The sequence below is a fragment of the Calonectris borealis genome, chromosome 6 (assembly GCF_964195595.1).
Source record: "Calonectris borealis chromosome 6, bCalBor7.hap1.2, whole genome shotgun sequence".
NCBI lineage: Eukaryota > Metazoa > Chordata > Aves > Procellariiformes > Procellariidae > Calonectris > Calonectris borealis.
Genome location: NC_134317.1, coordinates 43044731 through 43057509, shown reverse-complemented (window position 1 = coordinate 43057509; position 12779 = coordinate 43044731). Strand labels below are relative to the sequence as shown.

Sequence of the window (12779 nt, the reverse complement as noted above, 5' to 3'; positions counted from 1 at the left end):
TACCCTGCTGTGAAACTACTGTGAGGACAGGATGATCAACCCCCGTCCATTAGAATTCATTTCATGCTGGAATTTCCTCTAAATCACTTTGTGCAGCTATCTTAGCTCTCCAGCTCTAAAAATTCATTGGGAACATTTTCATTTCATTCCTCTCTTCCACAGTCTTAAGAAGATCACCATTTGTCATGCACTGGTCTAAAGTGTGTGTTTTCATCACCTAAAAACTAAGCAGCGTCTACTGTTACGCAAGCAAGTAGAGGAAAAGCAAGTCATCTAGATTTAAGGTAATAAACCCACTTGCCTTGGAATCACTCCCAAAAGCACTTAAGACAGGAAATGAAACTTTACTGCCCCAATGTATTATTGTGGTGCCCAAGAGCACTACGATAGTTTGGGATGAGACTCAGAATTTCCATTAGAGACCCAATTTGCAGGAAGTTTAACTTGGCCATGAACATTTGCTTCAGGCTAAAAACTATTTTATAAGCTCTCCCTCCAAGTGCCAATAATTTAAAAAGTTTGGTTGGATTTCAGTCAAAGAATAGCTATAAATTTGTCATCTCATGTAGAAGACACGATGATGTCAGTGGCCCATAGACTCTCAACAGCGACTCCTGCTAGACTTGGGATCCTGCCTATTTTTCCCTAGCCTAGCTGCGTTAGGTTAATTTATTGATGTCTCACTCTTTAAACATTTAGCAATATGGCTCCATAATTCCCCAAATTGCCTCAGGTCATCAAGAAGCAGCAGATGCAGACACAATGGTATCACAAGCAACAGCTACTGTTCAGAGGCAATCACTGACTTGCTATTCTGCCCCACCATCATCCAGCTGCAAAACGCAGGCCCAGACACAACATTGGACTCATTTGCTTTCCAAAACAATAACTTCTATTACAGTACCAAAAAAAAACCCCAACCCTAACAGCTTTCCAGGAAAGATTCAGAGGAATAAACAGAAAACTTTGAACAAATAAGTATTTTTTCTGAAGTACCCAACATATCAATACACAGAAGTAAAATCTGGAAAATGAAGTAAACCAAGTAGACAATCATGTATTTTACATCTCTAAAACTTGTCATCTACCTACCTTTCAATCCTACATTCCTTTCATGCAGACTCCCAAATTATTCTAAAATGCAACACTTCCAATATTCACCTTCCCAGATCTTCTGTACTACTAACCTCATTATCTGGCTGGTGCTTGCTGTCTTTAGTGGTCCTCTGCATTTTTCTAAGCGTGGATTCCTCAGAATCTGCGGACTGAAAAGAAATTAATTGCTTCAGATTCAGTGTGCTGAGAAGCGAGCTACTTACCTGAATAATGTGAAAGGGAAAACGAGCATAGAGTAGAACTCAGCACATTACAACGGTATTCTTATCCATCTACATGCCCTCTTTACCTTGCCTTCCCCGCGTACGAGACTAACCGAGCAAAATCGACAGTTAAACATTGTTCTTTCTGAGTAAGAGCATGAAGGTAAGAATCCTTAAGGCCAGCAAACAGGTACTGACAGAAGTGCTTTCTCACATCTAACAAAATTAAACTACCTCCTAACAGAAGCACCTTTGATGCCCATTAATCCCGAATTTCTACCATGAACCAGCACGCAACAGAACAGAAAAGGAGAATAGGAAATATTTAGAGGAAGAGAGAAGATAAAAAGAACAAAATGAAAGGCAATGAAGAGATGGCTCTTAAGGCAGCTTAGGACTTTACACTGAGAAGGGCTGAAGTATGGGGAAATGGTGGATGTGTTCCTTCTCAAAGATGCAACATGATGTGCAGAGTCCACTGCAAATAGAGCACCCCTGCAAGAATCTAGATGGGTTCCCAACAGTTCTTTCAAGAAAAGAAAAATCAAGCTGGAAGCAAGCAGCTTGATCTAGAAAGCCAGGAAAAAAAATACAGATGTACAACTCCATCCGGTGTGTCCTGCTACAGAAAAAGTAAGCTCAAGATATTAATGACCAGTTATGGCCCAAAGGAACTCTCTTCAGCCCCGTCTTCCCCAAAAGCTGGCTATGGCTGCAACAACAGCATGCATTGCTGGGAAAACACATAAGGGTGTAAGTACACAGTTCCAACAGTCGGGCCACCCCTCTCTGCCAAACATAATGTAATGTGATCAGGAGAATTCAGACATGCAGAGTTCAGAAAAGAAACTGCTTATTAGATGTTCAGGAAGCACAGTCAGATGAGTCTGATGGCTCAAGTCAAGGTATACCATGACAGAGACATGAAGTTACACACACGGCTTCAGTCACACTCTTACCAGATCAAATCCACACCGACACTTTCACATCATGAGAGTAGTTGCTGTTAAAGAAAGTACTTAATTGTTAAACGAGCAGAGACTACAAACATGCAAGGTCATTATAACAAACGTTCGGTCCCTACCACAGCATGCCAAAAGTTACTGTTCTCTGAAATAAGACTTTGATTACCTTTTTCTCTGCTTTATCCTTTCCATGTTCTCTCAAATGCTCCCCGTCTTTTTCTCTGTCCCTTTGTCTATCCCTTTCCCGATCTTTTCCTCTATCTCTATCTTTCTCTCGTTCTCTGTCCCTAGCCTTATCTTTGTCTCTTCCTTTCAGTCTGTCCTTTTCTCTTCCTCCTTCATTTTTTTTCTCTCTTTCCTGTCCTTTATCACGCTCGAGATCATCTTCTCGTTCTATGTCTCCTTTTCCCTTGATTTTTTCTGTTTCTCTTCCTTGCTTGGTTGTTCTGCTTTTGTTTCTTTCCCTTTCTTGTTTTTCTCCTTTCTTAAAGGTGTCTTTTTCAGGGTCTTTGTGCCCGTCTTCATTATTCTTCTGTTTATCACTTTCCTTTTCTCTTTCTTCACGCTCTTTCAAATCTCCTTTGGGTTTTCTGTCTCTGCTTGAGCTTCTGTCTTTAATTTCAGTGTCTCCTGTACCCTAAAAAGAAAGTAAAAACTAAAAATTAATCCCAATACATGGCAACTCTATCACGCAGTTACTTTCCACAGACAAAAATGCAAGCTAAAAAAACCCCAATAAACCATAAAGAGCCCCTGTACCCCACAAAAGTTGGAAATGCCTACCTCTTTATCTCTATGGCTTTTTTGTTCTTCTATTTTGGATTCTCTGCTTGCTTTATCTCGAGATTTAGAGGATGGCGGTTTCCCTTTAGCATCAGCTGTTTCCCCAGCTAAGATCCTTTTTACAGCAACATCACTGGACAGCTGCAAGGAATAGAAAAATATTATTGAAATGAGTAAATTATTTCATTAAATATTTCCTTTCTTCCTATCTCTGTAATCAACATGACTTGGTGGGGTTTTTTTTTTTTGGGGGGGGGGGGGGCAGGAAGGGGTTAAATAAAGCTTATATTTCTGCTCTTTTGGAAACATTCTTTCACAGGAGTCATAATGCTCTTATATGTCAAACACCTCTTTGTAATTCTTGTAATAATTTGATTATATGTGCCAGAGCTATATAAATATATGGCACTTTTTATGTATTATAGCACAATAGCCAATACTCATTGCAACCACCTAAATATTTTTCAAAATGGTAAGGTAAATGACTGACAAATCCTTATACCACAACTGCTAGGTTGGTTAAACACTCTTAAAACCACACTACGTTGTATTTGCATCCACTTTCACCTAATACTTGCTCAATCAGCAACAGTCACTAAAGAAAAGAAAACTACGTTAAGAATGACTTTAAGTAAGCTGCAAAGTTTAAAAAGCTTCCGCATCTAGTTCATTTGTTAAGAAAGCAATTATTAAATTAGATCATTCAGACAGCAAGCTAATGTCATGTTTTCATGTTCAAGTGGCAGAGTTTGATTACATTAACAAAAAAAAAAAAAAAATCGTCATGTTGCTGGGGAATTCTTCCTGAAACAGGAACAGCTTTTAGATCACTAGAACTGATATTGCCCTGGGGGTTGACTCCTGATTTTCTCCTGGTTTGTAAATGCAAAACTATGAATTTTTGTGGGTTTTCACATTTGGACACTAACTTCTGTACATTAGCAACACTTGCCTGAACTAAGTAACTCCAAGCAGTGTGCTCAGCTTAGCACTAAAAGTATCAAGCTAGTGACTGAAGGAAATCTTTTTCCCGATGCACATCAAGCTTATGTTTCACAATAAAAGCCAAGGAGCTAATTGTCTTAGCTCAAATGGGTAGACTATATCCTCTGGATATTAAATCTCATCACAACATTCTACAAAGCTGTTCCATCAAGCACATTTTCAAACTCGTCCAGTCTCTGTGCATATGTTTATCAACTTCCTCCTCCCTGATCTCAAGCAATTCATAAGGAAGAAGCTCATAGCACTCAGCTAATTAAAACAAAATAACATAAATTTAAATGAGTAGATTATCAGGCAAAGATAATCCAAACTAAACTTGCAGGCAGCCTGTAAACACTGTAGTATTTCACAGTTAATTATACACAATTTCTTCACACTCATTAATTCAAGGGGTTTAGATAATACCTTTGTATTTCAAAAATCTCTGTAATACCTATAAACAAAGGATCCCCATTACTTCTAATTTTTAAATTACTTTTAATGCAACAATTATTTTAAGAATGCAACAATTATTTTAAGAACCGCCCCTGCAGTTATTTTGACAGATTATCAAATTTCTTTTTTGCTGCATTTCCATGTGCAAAAAAAGTAAAAAAAAAAAAAGCAGCAATTGGAAAAACGACTTTCATTACAGAATTAGAGATTTGACTGAAATGTTAAAGGAGACAAAGTCAAAGGTGGCATATAATTAATGTGTCTGCATCCCAAAGTTTTAAAAGTTCTGAAGCTTCATATTGTTCTTCAAACCAAATAAATGTTATTAATGACCAATGAGTAAGGTGAAAAATAAAAACCAGTATACATTAAAAGCACTAAAGTATCTAGAACGTATTTGAATGAGGACCTGCCTCAAACTCTGCTAAGGATCATATACCATCTATCTGTTGTTATTAACATAAGTGGTGACCTTATCTTGTGTAATTAAAAATAGCAGATGAGTGTCAATAAAGTCTGTTACAAATAAGCTCTGACAATATATCACTATGTGTATAAAATATATATAGTAATGTCATACTTTATTTAAGCAACATTTCCCAATTGCTTGAAGAAATTCATTGGTTTTTTCAGGTTCATGTCCAGCCACCACACGCGCTGGTTTTACTGACAGTGGCTCTCCTGTTACCATTACAACAGCGTCAATTGCCTTCTGAAGGAAGCTGATTTTGGCATCTTTATCCTGGTAAAAGAGCAATTAAGAAATAATACTGAGACTCCAAAATAATTCCGCACACCACCTAAAGACTAGAAAAACTCTGATGAGAGGAATAGTTGCAGAAAGCACTCATACAAGAGCAGCACGTGGTTTCTAAGGTCAGGAAAGAGGGCTGCCCCTGATTTATAGTTAGCTATTTATTTCTGATTAAGAAATGACAGCTTTGATAACGGATGAAATTGAACTGGAATGACCAAAGTGAAGGTGTAACTTTGTCTTTTCAATATGTTTATTATTGAGCTCCAGTGCATTTTATGACTGCTTGGCAAGACCCTTGGCACTCCATTTTCAAGTATTACATGTTAAAGAAGATAAAGTTTTGTTTAAGAAATGATTGCAAGTATTACCAAAAGAATCACTGAAGAGTTATAACAGGACTGTTACAGCAGATATTGCTCAGAAAGGCAGTTCTTGCCCTGAATATTTTTCAGCACAGAAGTCACAAAGTTATGGGACTTATATGAGCCTAAATTGAGGGACTTTCATGCTTGTATGCATACTTTACAAACCAGACTTAACAGTAAGTAAAGAAAACATACGAAAGATGGTGGGAAAGGGATACAGGCACATATTTTTATCTCCGCAATTACCAGATGTGTTTTAGTTTTATAATTATACTTTACAAACAACTTTCCCCAAGTGCCCTTCAGTAAAGATGATGGCTTTTGGTGATTATGCAAAATCATAGGAAAAAAAATAAAGACAAAATAAACCAACCCCCACCAAGTAAAATTTTATTGGAGGGTTCCTAGCCCAGAGAATGAAATCATGGTGTGAAGTCTCTGCAGCTGCAGAATACTCAGGAGGGAAAAAAAGGTTTTTATTAATAAAACATAATAAAATTCAAGGAATATTTACCAGGCTCAGCACAGAAGTCTACTCACTCATCCTTTACAGTCATGAGTGGAGATAAAGAAAGTATTTTACTAGCCTGTTAAAAAGTAAACCCATGTGAGAAGAATTCTGTATGCATGTTTTAATAGGCATGGGTTCAAAAGAATATAAACTACAGCATTCAAACTGATAACTGAAAAGCGGATCACTGCCATTTCAGTTAATTCAGAAAAGGAGCAGTTGTCATTATCCAGTAATACACCTGATTTTGCACTGCACTTACTGTCTGAGTATCTCAGGTGCACAGATCCAGAATGACCTCGATCTAATTTGACAGATTTACCGATACAGAGGAAAGCGACAGAAGCCAGCATTTCCTCAGCTGAGCAAGGCCAACACTCCTTACAGGGCACCTGGTAGCACTATCTACCCCTGTGGCACTGGAGCTTAATAGAGCTGTTCATGTGTTATCTCAAGTCCCAGAGCCACTCTCCATAAACAAGAACTGGGTTCTGCTGCAAGCCCATGAATGATAGTTAAACGCGTGGGAAGAGAGTCTCCAGAGGCAGGGTACTTCCCGTCTTTGACTCTTCTGAAAGGATTAAAACAAACAATTGCCACATAGCTGGGATTTTCAGATTGTCTCCATTAACATCAGGAGCACTTCACCCTCACCAGTGATCCCCGCATTTCAAAAATAAAAAAGGAAAGGAAGGAAATACTGCAACATTCTATTAAAATAGTTGTCCATCCTTCCAAGGACATATGCAATCTATTAATTTAGGGAAGGAGACAGGACACTATTCTAAACTAAACAAGTTTTCAAATAAAGAGCCAAAATTTTCTCCTACATCCTCGTCATTTTCAGCAGTCATGTTATCGGTGTGTTCTGTCCATACAAGAAATCCTCAAGAACCCAGTGAGAAATCTATGGCTCCTACCTGCATCAGTAAACAAAGTTCTATCAAAATAGAAACAAACATCTGAAACAGTGCTGAGAGCTTAAGAAAATATTTTCTATTGGGTAGCTTTCAAACAAAGGTATCTCCACTATTCCAGTGGTAAGACTTTACATATATATATAAATATAAAGACTTCTTTGTGTATGTATATAAAGCTGATGTGGAAGATTAAAAGAGCAAGTCTGATATCCAATCTTTCCATTTATAAGAGAACAACTTTTTACTAGACCAAACGAGACAAAACTTTCCAATAAACACAGAGACAGTAATACCACCCGATGTAGCTATCCTCACGCTACACATTTCCCTTACATCTCTCTTCCATTAATTGCTTTGACTCTACATCCCTGAAACAAACTAGAACTCAGTGAGGTCCACGTGCATGCTCTGCAGGGCAGATTTGGTTCATGGGATGCTTCCAGCCTGCCTCCCACTTCTTTCTACACAGGAGGAGGGGACCAGCTATCCATGCAATGTATCCCAACAGTGGAGACATAAAAGGTAGCACAGAAGAAACAGCGGGTACTTTAGGACCCGACTGCTATGTCCAGGTGGGAGAGGTGAGTTGAAACTAGAAACGCAGACAGCTGCTGCACGTACGTGTGCATGACTCTGCGTAGCATGTAAGGGGATGTCCGGACCAGCAGCCAAGCCCAGCCGCCACAGGGGCTGGACCACAAGCTTTGGGCTTTTCCAATTTCAGCCTATGCACCTGGTGATCTGCAAGGCACAGCACAGCCAGCTCGCAAAGAGCAACTGCCAATTTTCCCCAGCCCACAGCAGGCAGACTGTGGACTACAGCACTGGGACTATTTCACAGTGGGTACAAACCTTTTCTTTTTTCTGAAAGCATCCTGCCCATCCCAAGTCTGTGTATCTGCCAGATCATCACACCAGGTGAGCATCATTCCCTAGAGTTACGTAAAGCAGATCACCCTCACATAGAAATATATACAGCTATTCACAACATCGCCTCTGGCTGCTGCTCTCAGGGTCTAGTTCTCTATGGATAGTTTTGGTCTCTGCATAAAGATTACTCTCCTGATTTTCTGCAACTCCAAAGGAAATTTCCAGGGAACTGGGGGATGAAGTTACTAAGCCGCTATGCATCATATTTGAGAAGTTGTGGCAGGCCCGGTGAAGTTCCCACTGACTGGGAAAGGGGAAACATAACCCCCATTTTTAAAAAGGGAAAAAAGGAAGACCTGGGGAACTACAGGCCAGTGAGTCTCACATCTGTGCCTGGGAAGATCATGGAACAGATCCTCCTGGAAGCTATGCTAAGGCACATGGAGGACAGGGAGGTGATTCGAGACAGCCAGCATGGCTTCATCAAGGCAAGTCCTGCCTGACCAACCTAGAGGCCTTCTATGATGGACCTGGGAAGGGCTACAGATGTCGTCTATCTGGACCTCTGTAAGGCCTTTGACAACATTTTTCTCTCTAAACTGGAGAGGTATGGATTTGATGGGTGGACTGTTCGGTGGGTGAGGAATTGGTTGGATGGACGCATCCAGAGGGTAGTGCTCAATGGCTCAATGTCCAGATGGAGATCGGTGACAAGTGGTGTCCCTCAGGGGTCCGTATTGGGACTGGTACTGTTTAATATCCTCATCAATGACATAGACAGTGAGATCGAGTGCACCCTCAGCAAGTTTGCAGATGACACCAAGCTGAGTGGTGCAGTTGACATGCCTGAGGGATGAGATGCCACCCAGAGGGACCTGGACAAGCTTGAGAAGTGTGAACCTCATAAGGTTCAAAAAGGTCAAGTGCAGGGTCCTGCACCTGGGTCAAGGCAACCCCCAGTATCAGTACAGGCTGGGGGATGAAGGGATTGAGAGCAGCCCTGCCGAGAAGGACCTGGGGGTCCTGGTGGATGAAAAGCTGGACATGAGCCGGCAATGTGCACTCGCAGCCCAAAGGCCAACCGTATCCTGGGCTGCATCACAAGCAGCGTGGCCAGCAGGTCGAGGGAGGTGACTGTGTCCCTCTACTCCGCTCTGGTGAGACCCCCCCCTGCAGTGCTGCGTCCAGGTCTGGAGCCCTCGGCACAAGAAAGACATGGACCTGTTGGAGCGGGTCCAGAGGAGGCCACAAAGATGATCAGAGGGATGGAACGCCTCTCCTGTGAAGAAAGGCTGAGGGAGTTGGGGTTATTCAGCCTGCAGAAGAGAAGGCTTTGGGGAGACCTTATTGCGGCCTTTCAGTACTTAAAGGGGGCTTATAAGAAAGATGGGACAAACTTTTTAGCAGGGCCTGTTGCGACAGGACAAGGGGGAATAGTTTTAAACTACAAGAGGGCAGACTTAGACTAGATATAAGGAAGAAATTTTTTACAATGGGGGTGGTAAAACACTGGCACAGGTTGCCCAGAGAGGTGGTAGATGCCCCATCCCCAGAAACATTCAAGAGCAACCTGATCTAGTTGAAGATGTCCCTGCCCACAGCAGGGGGGTTGGACTAGATGACCTTTAAAGGTTCCTTCCAACCCAAACTATTCTATGCTTCTATGAAATCACAGTAAGGAAGCATCCTGTGACAGCCAAGTCTTTCTCCTGACTAGTGTCTTAAAAAGAAGAACACAAGCTAGAGATGTTTGCCCCCACATTACAACATTTTGATCTCCTCTGCCTGAACTCTAGAAAACCATGATTTCATGGACTGTGAAAGAAATTCTCAGAGAGGTACTCAAGACTGGTGCAACTTCACCGCTATCACAGTGTGTAGGTACAAACAAAAACCTACTCAGGAGTTGCTGAGGAAACCTGCTTTTTTGATCCACAAATAAAATGCACAGTGCTCTCCAAAGAAAAGGCAGCATGTGTTAAGCTACTCTCCATCATGGAAACGATTGACAAGCTTCAACAGGGACAATACCAACAAAACCAACAATCCATTGTATAACTAATTTAGATTTTGGTTATTCCAACAACAATAAGAACAGTCACAGAAATAAACGTACATATCAGATCAATAATTAGCTGCAAGAAGTGCATAAAACATCCATGCAACTGGCTGTATGGGTGACAAGCCAGGCTCATAGACCTCATACATTCAGTTGCTATGTTAAACAATCACCAGCGGATGTAGCTGTCCAACTAACAACATACAAACACTGCGTTATTTGCCAAAGTTTCCAATCAAGTCGGTAGTTGAAGTCAGCATCAGCTCAAAGAGGCAGACAATAGAAGAGCAGCAAAAAAAGACTAAAGTCACCCTTGTAGTTAAGAAAAGCATTTTTCAGTAATAACATTAACCTCCTCTTTCAGTAATTAGCCTTTTGTGTACTGTAATAAGCCTATTGTGGAACGCATATACTAGATGAATGCCTCGGCAATTATTAAGCAAGAATATTTACTGTGTATAGGTATACAGGATATATATATGTGTATACACACACACATATATATAAAGCAATAAATATAAAACCATACGTTCCATCGAGAGACCACAAGACTCTTTAGAAAGCTGTGTGTGGATTTCTAGTGTTTGTGATTTATTATCAATGCCTAACTACTTCAAGGCAATCTTGCTACATAATGATTCTTTTCATCTGTAACACAACAGTATTTTGGAAACCTAGACTTGATGTAACTGTTTTGAGATCTTTACAGAAACAGTTCTTCGCACACAACAGCTTGTTTGTGTCACATTCACAAATGTAACCTATAGGTGTTCACCCCATGCATAATATAACCGACAGGCAATAGCTTTTGCAGTTTTTTCACAAAACTAAAGACAGGTCCTTGATGTTGAACGCAGAAAAGATCAAAAGTACCTCATGGCAAGTTTCAAAGAATACTAGTATTACAGCTAAATAAATAAGGAAGTTTCATACCCACCTTAACGTTATCTGATTTCAATTCGAAATCCGTGTAAAGTCCTTTCATAAAACCTGTCACTCTAATTACCTTCAAAATAGAAGAAAAGGAGTAAGTTAAGAACACTTGAAGGCCTCTTTTCAATAAAGCTTGTGTGGCAATAGGAAATATGTTGGCCTTATTTGCTTTCAGAGGTGATACCTCATTTAGAACTATTTCTAGAGCAGGTTCAGAGGACTGCTGTGTCTCTGAACATGCTCTCGAACAACGAGACTTAATCCTTGCTTATGGCTCAGGCCTCCCTTCCTATTTAATTCCACCTTTAACCTTGATGGTTGGTGAATCCGAAAGATTCACAACGTAAACACCAGCACATGCATTTCAAACGCAGCTCTGCGTTATTCCCTTATTGACTTGTTTACATGTCCCTATATATAAAAGCAGCAGCTCGGTAAATATAAAAATGAAGACTTTTTTTTTTAAATGTGAGGTGGAAAAACAACCTACTAGCAGGTTTCACGAAAGGTCAAATTCACATCAGCCTGAGGGAAGAAGTCAGACCCCTCGTCTGCTCTTAACCACCACCAGCCACCCTAAAACCCCCGAGACTTACTCACTACCCTAAAAACCCCGAGATTCACTTGCTGCTCCGAGCGTACCCCCTGCAGCCGTGACCTGCGTGTGCCACCCAGCCCTGCACAGGCCCCGGGACCCCGGAAAGGCGTCAGGGTCCCCCCTCCCGGGGGAGGGAGCGCTCAGGGCCGCGGGTGTCCCCCCGCTAGAGCCCCCCCACAGCCCCACGCCTGGGGGACCCCTTCTCCCCCCCTGCCCCAGGGCAGCCACACCCCCGCCCGCCAGGGGGCGACCGAGCCCGCAGCCAGGCCCTGTTGCCTAGCAACAGCGGAGCGGGCCCGCAGGCCGGTTCCCGGCCCACCTCGGTGATCACGTCGTGCAGGTAGCGGAAGGGCGGCTTACTCAGCAGCCGGTCCGTCAGTGGCGGCTTGCGGATCACTCGGCCCAAGGACTCCTGCGTCCGCCGCACCACCGCCTCGTTCATAGCGGCGGCGGGACCGCGCCGCCGCCGCCGCCGCCGCCACCGGCGGCTCCGAGCATTCCCGGCCTGCACCGCGACGCAGGGCGCCTCACTGCGCAAGCGCAGAGCCGGGGCAGGCGGTTGCTAGGCACAACGCGGCCCTAGCAACCGGCCCGGCGGCCTGGTTAGGCCCTGTCCTCCCCCGCCCTGGGCCTGAGGGAAGAGTCCCTGGAAACAGCCCCAAGGCCTCTCGTCCCACAGAACTAGTCACACCCCAGCCCTTTGTTTGAATAATCAGCAGATAAACAGTGCTCAGAAACTTGCAATTGTATCTTTTGGGGTTGTTTTTTTAATTTTTCTTGAAATAAAGAAGTAGAAAGTAAGAGCGAAGGATGCCTAATCCCGCGTCACACTTCCTAGGAAAGCCAGGCCACGGCCACTAAAGAACAGCACAGGACCCTCAGCACCGACCTCATCTCCTGCAGGCCCACTGCCAGCAGACAGCGTACTACACGGTCCCTGCAACCCACTTCATCCTCACCCCATAGCAGCCCTCATCGACAAGCAAAAACCTGGCTGTTCCCCAGCCTCCATGTCGCTGCCGATCTCCCTGACCAGGTTTGGGAACCTGAGAAAGAAAATACTGCTTTTCTGCTTGGCCAGTCTTGACCATTAATGTTGGAAAGCTGAACTTCAACAGGGCTGCGTGGGGGCTGTGCTGCTGTGCTTCAACTTACAGCTCCAGCTCGCCTGCCTTGCTAAACAACCTTAGAAGAATGAATCAGATTTAGGAAAAAAAAAAGAGACACGTTACAAAGCACATTTATCTGGTATTAGTTCA

At 42.5% G+C, this 12779-nt stretch overlaps 1 protein-coding gene across 5 annotated transcripts in view; it reads right to left on the bottom strand.

Annotated features, from left to right (window-relative positions):
• The window catches only part of TRAF3IP1 (TRAF3 interacting protein 1), a 44338-nt gene extending 32282 nt beyond the window's left edge, over positions 1–12056 (bottom strand). For 4 of the 5 annotated variants that reach the window (XM_075153808.1, XM_075153811.1, XM_075153810.1 and 1 more), the window contains exons 1-6: positions 11840–12056; positions 10927–10995; positions 5088–5249; positions 3068–3208; positions 2451–2921; positions 1188–1265 (exon numbers count right to left, since the gene is read on the bottom strand). In XM_075153808.1, the coding sequence (XP_075009909.1) occupies positions 1188–1265; positions 2451–2921; positions 3068–3208; positions 5088–5249; positions 10927–10995; positions 11840–11962 (1044 nt within the window). In that variant the 5' untranslated portion in view covers positions 11963–12056. The remainder of the gene's footprint in view (positions 1–1187; positions 1266–2450; positions 2922–3067; positions 3209–5087; positions 5250–10926; positions 10996–11839) is intronic. The other variant, XM_075153809.1, reaches the window with a different exon arrangement.
• Positions 12057–12779: the final 723 nt, after the last annotated feature.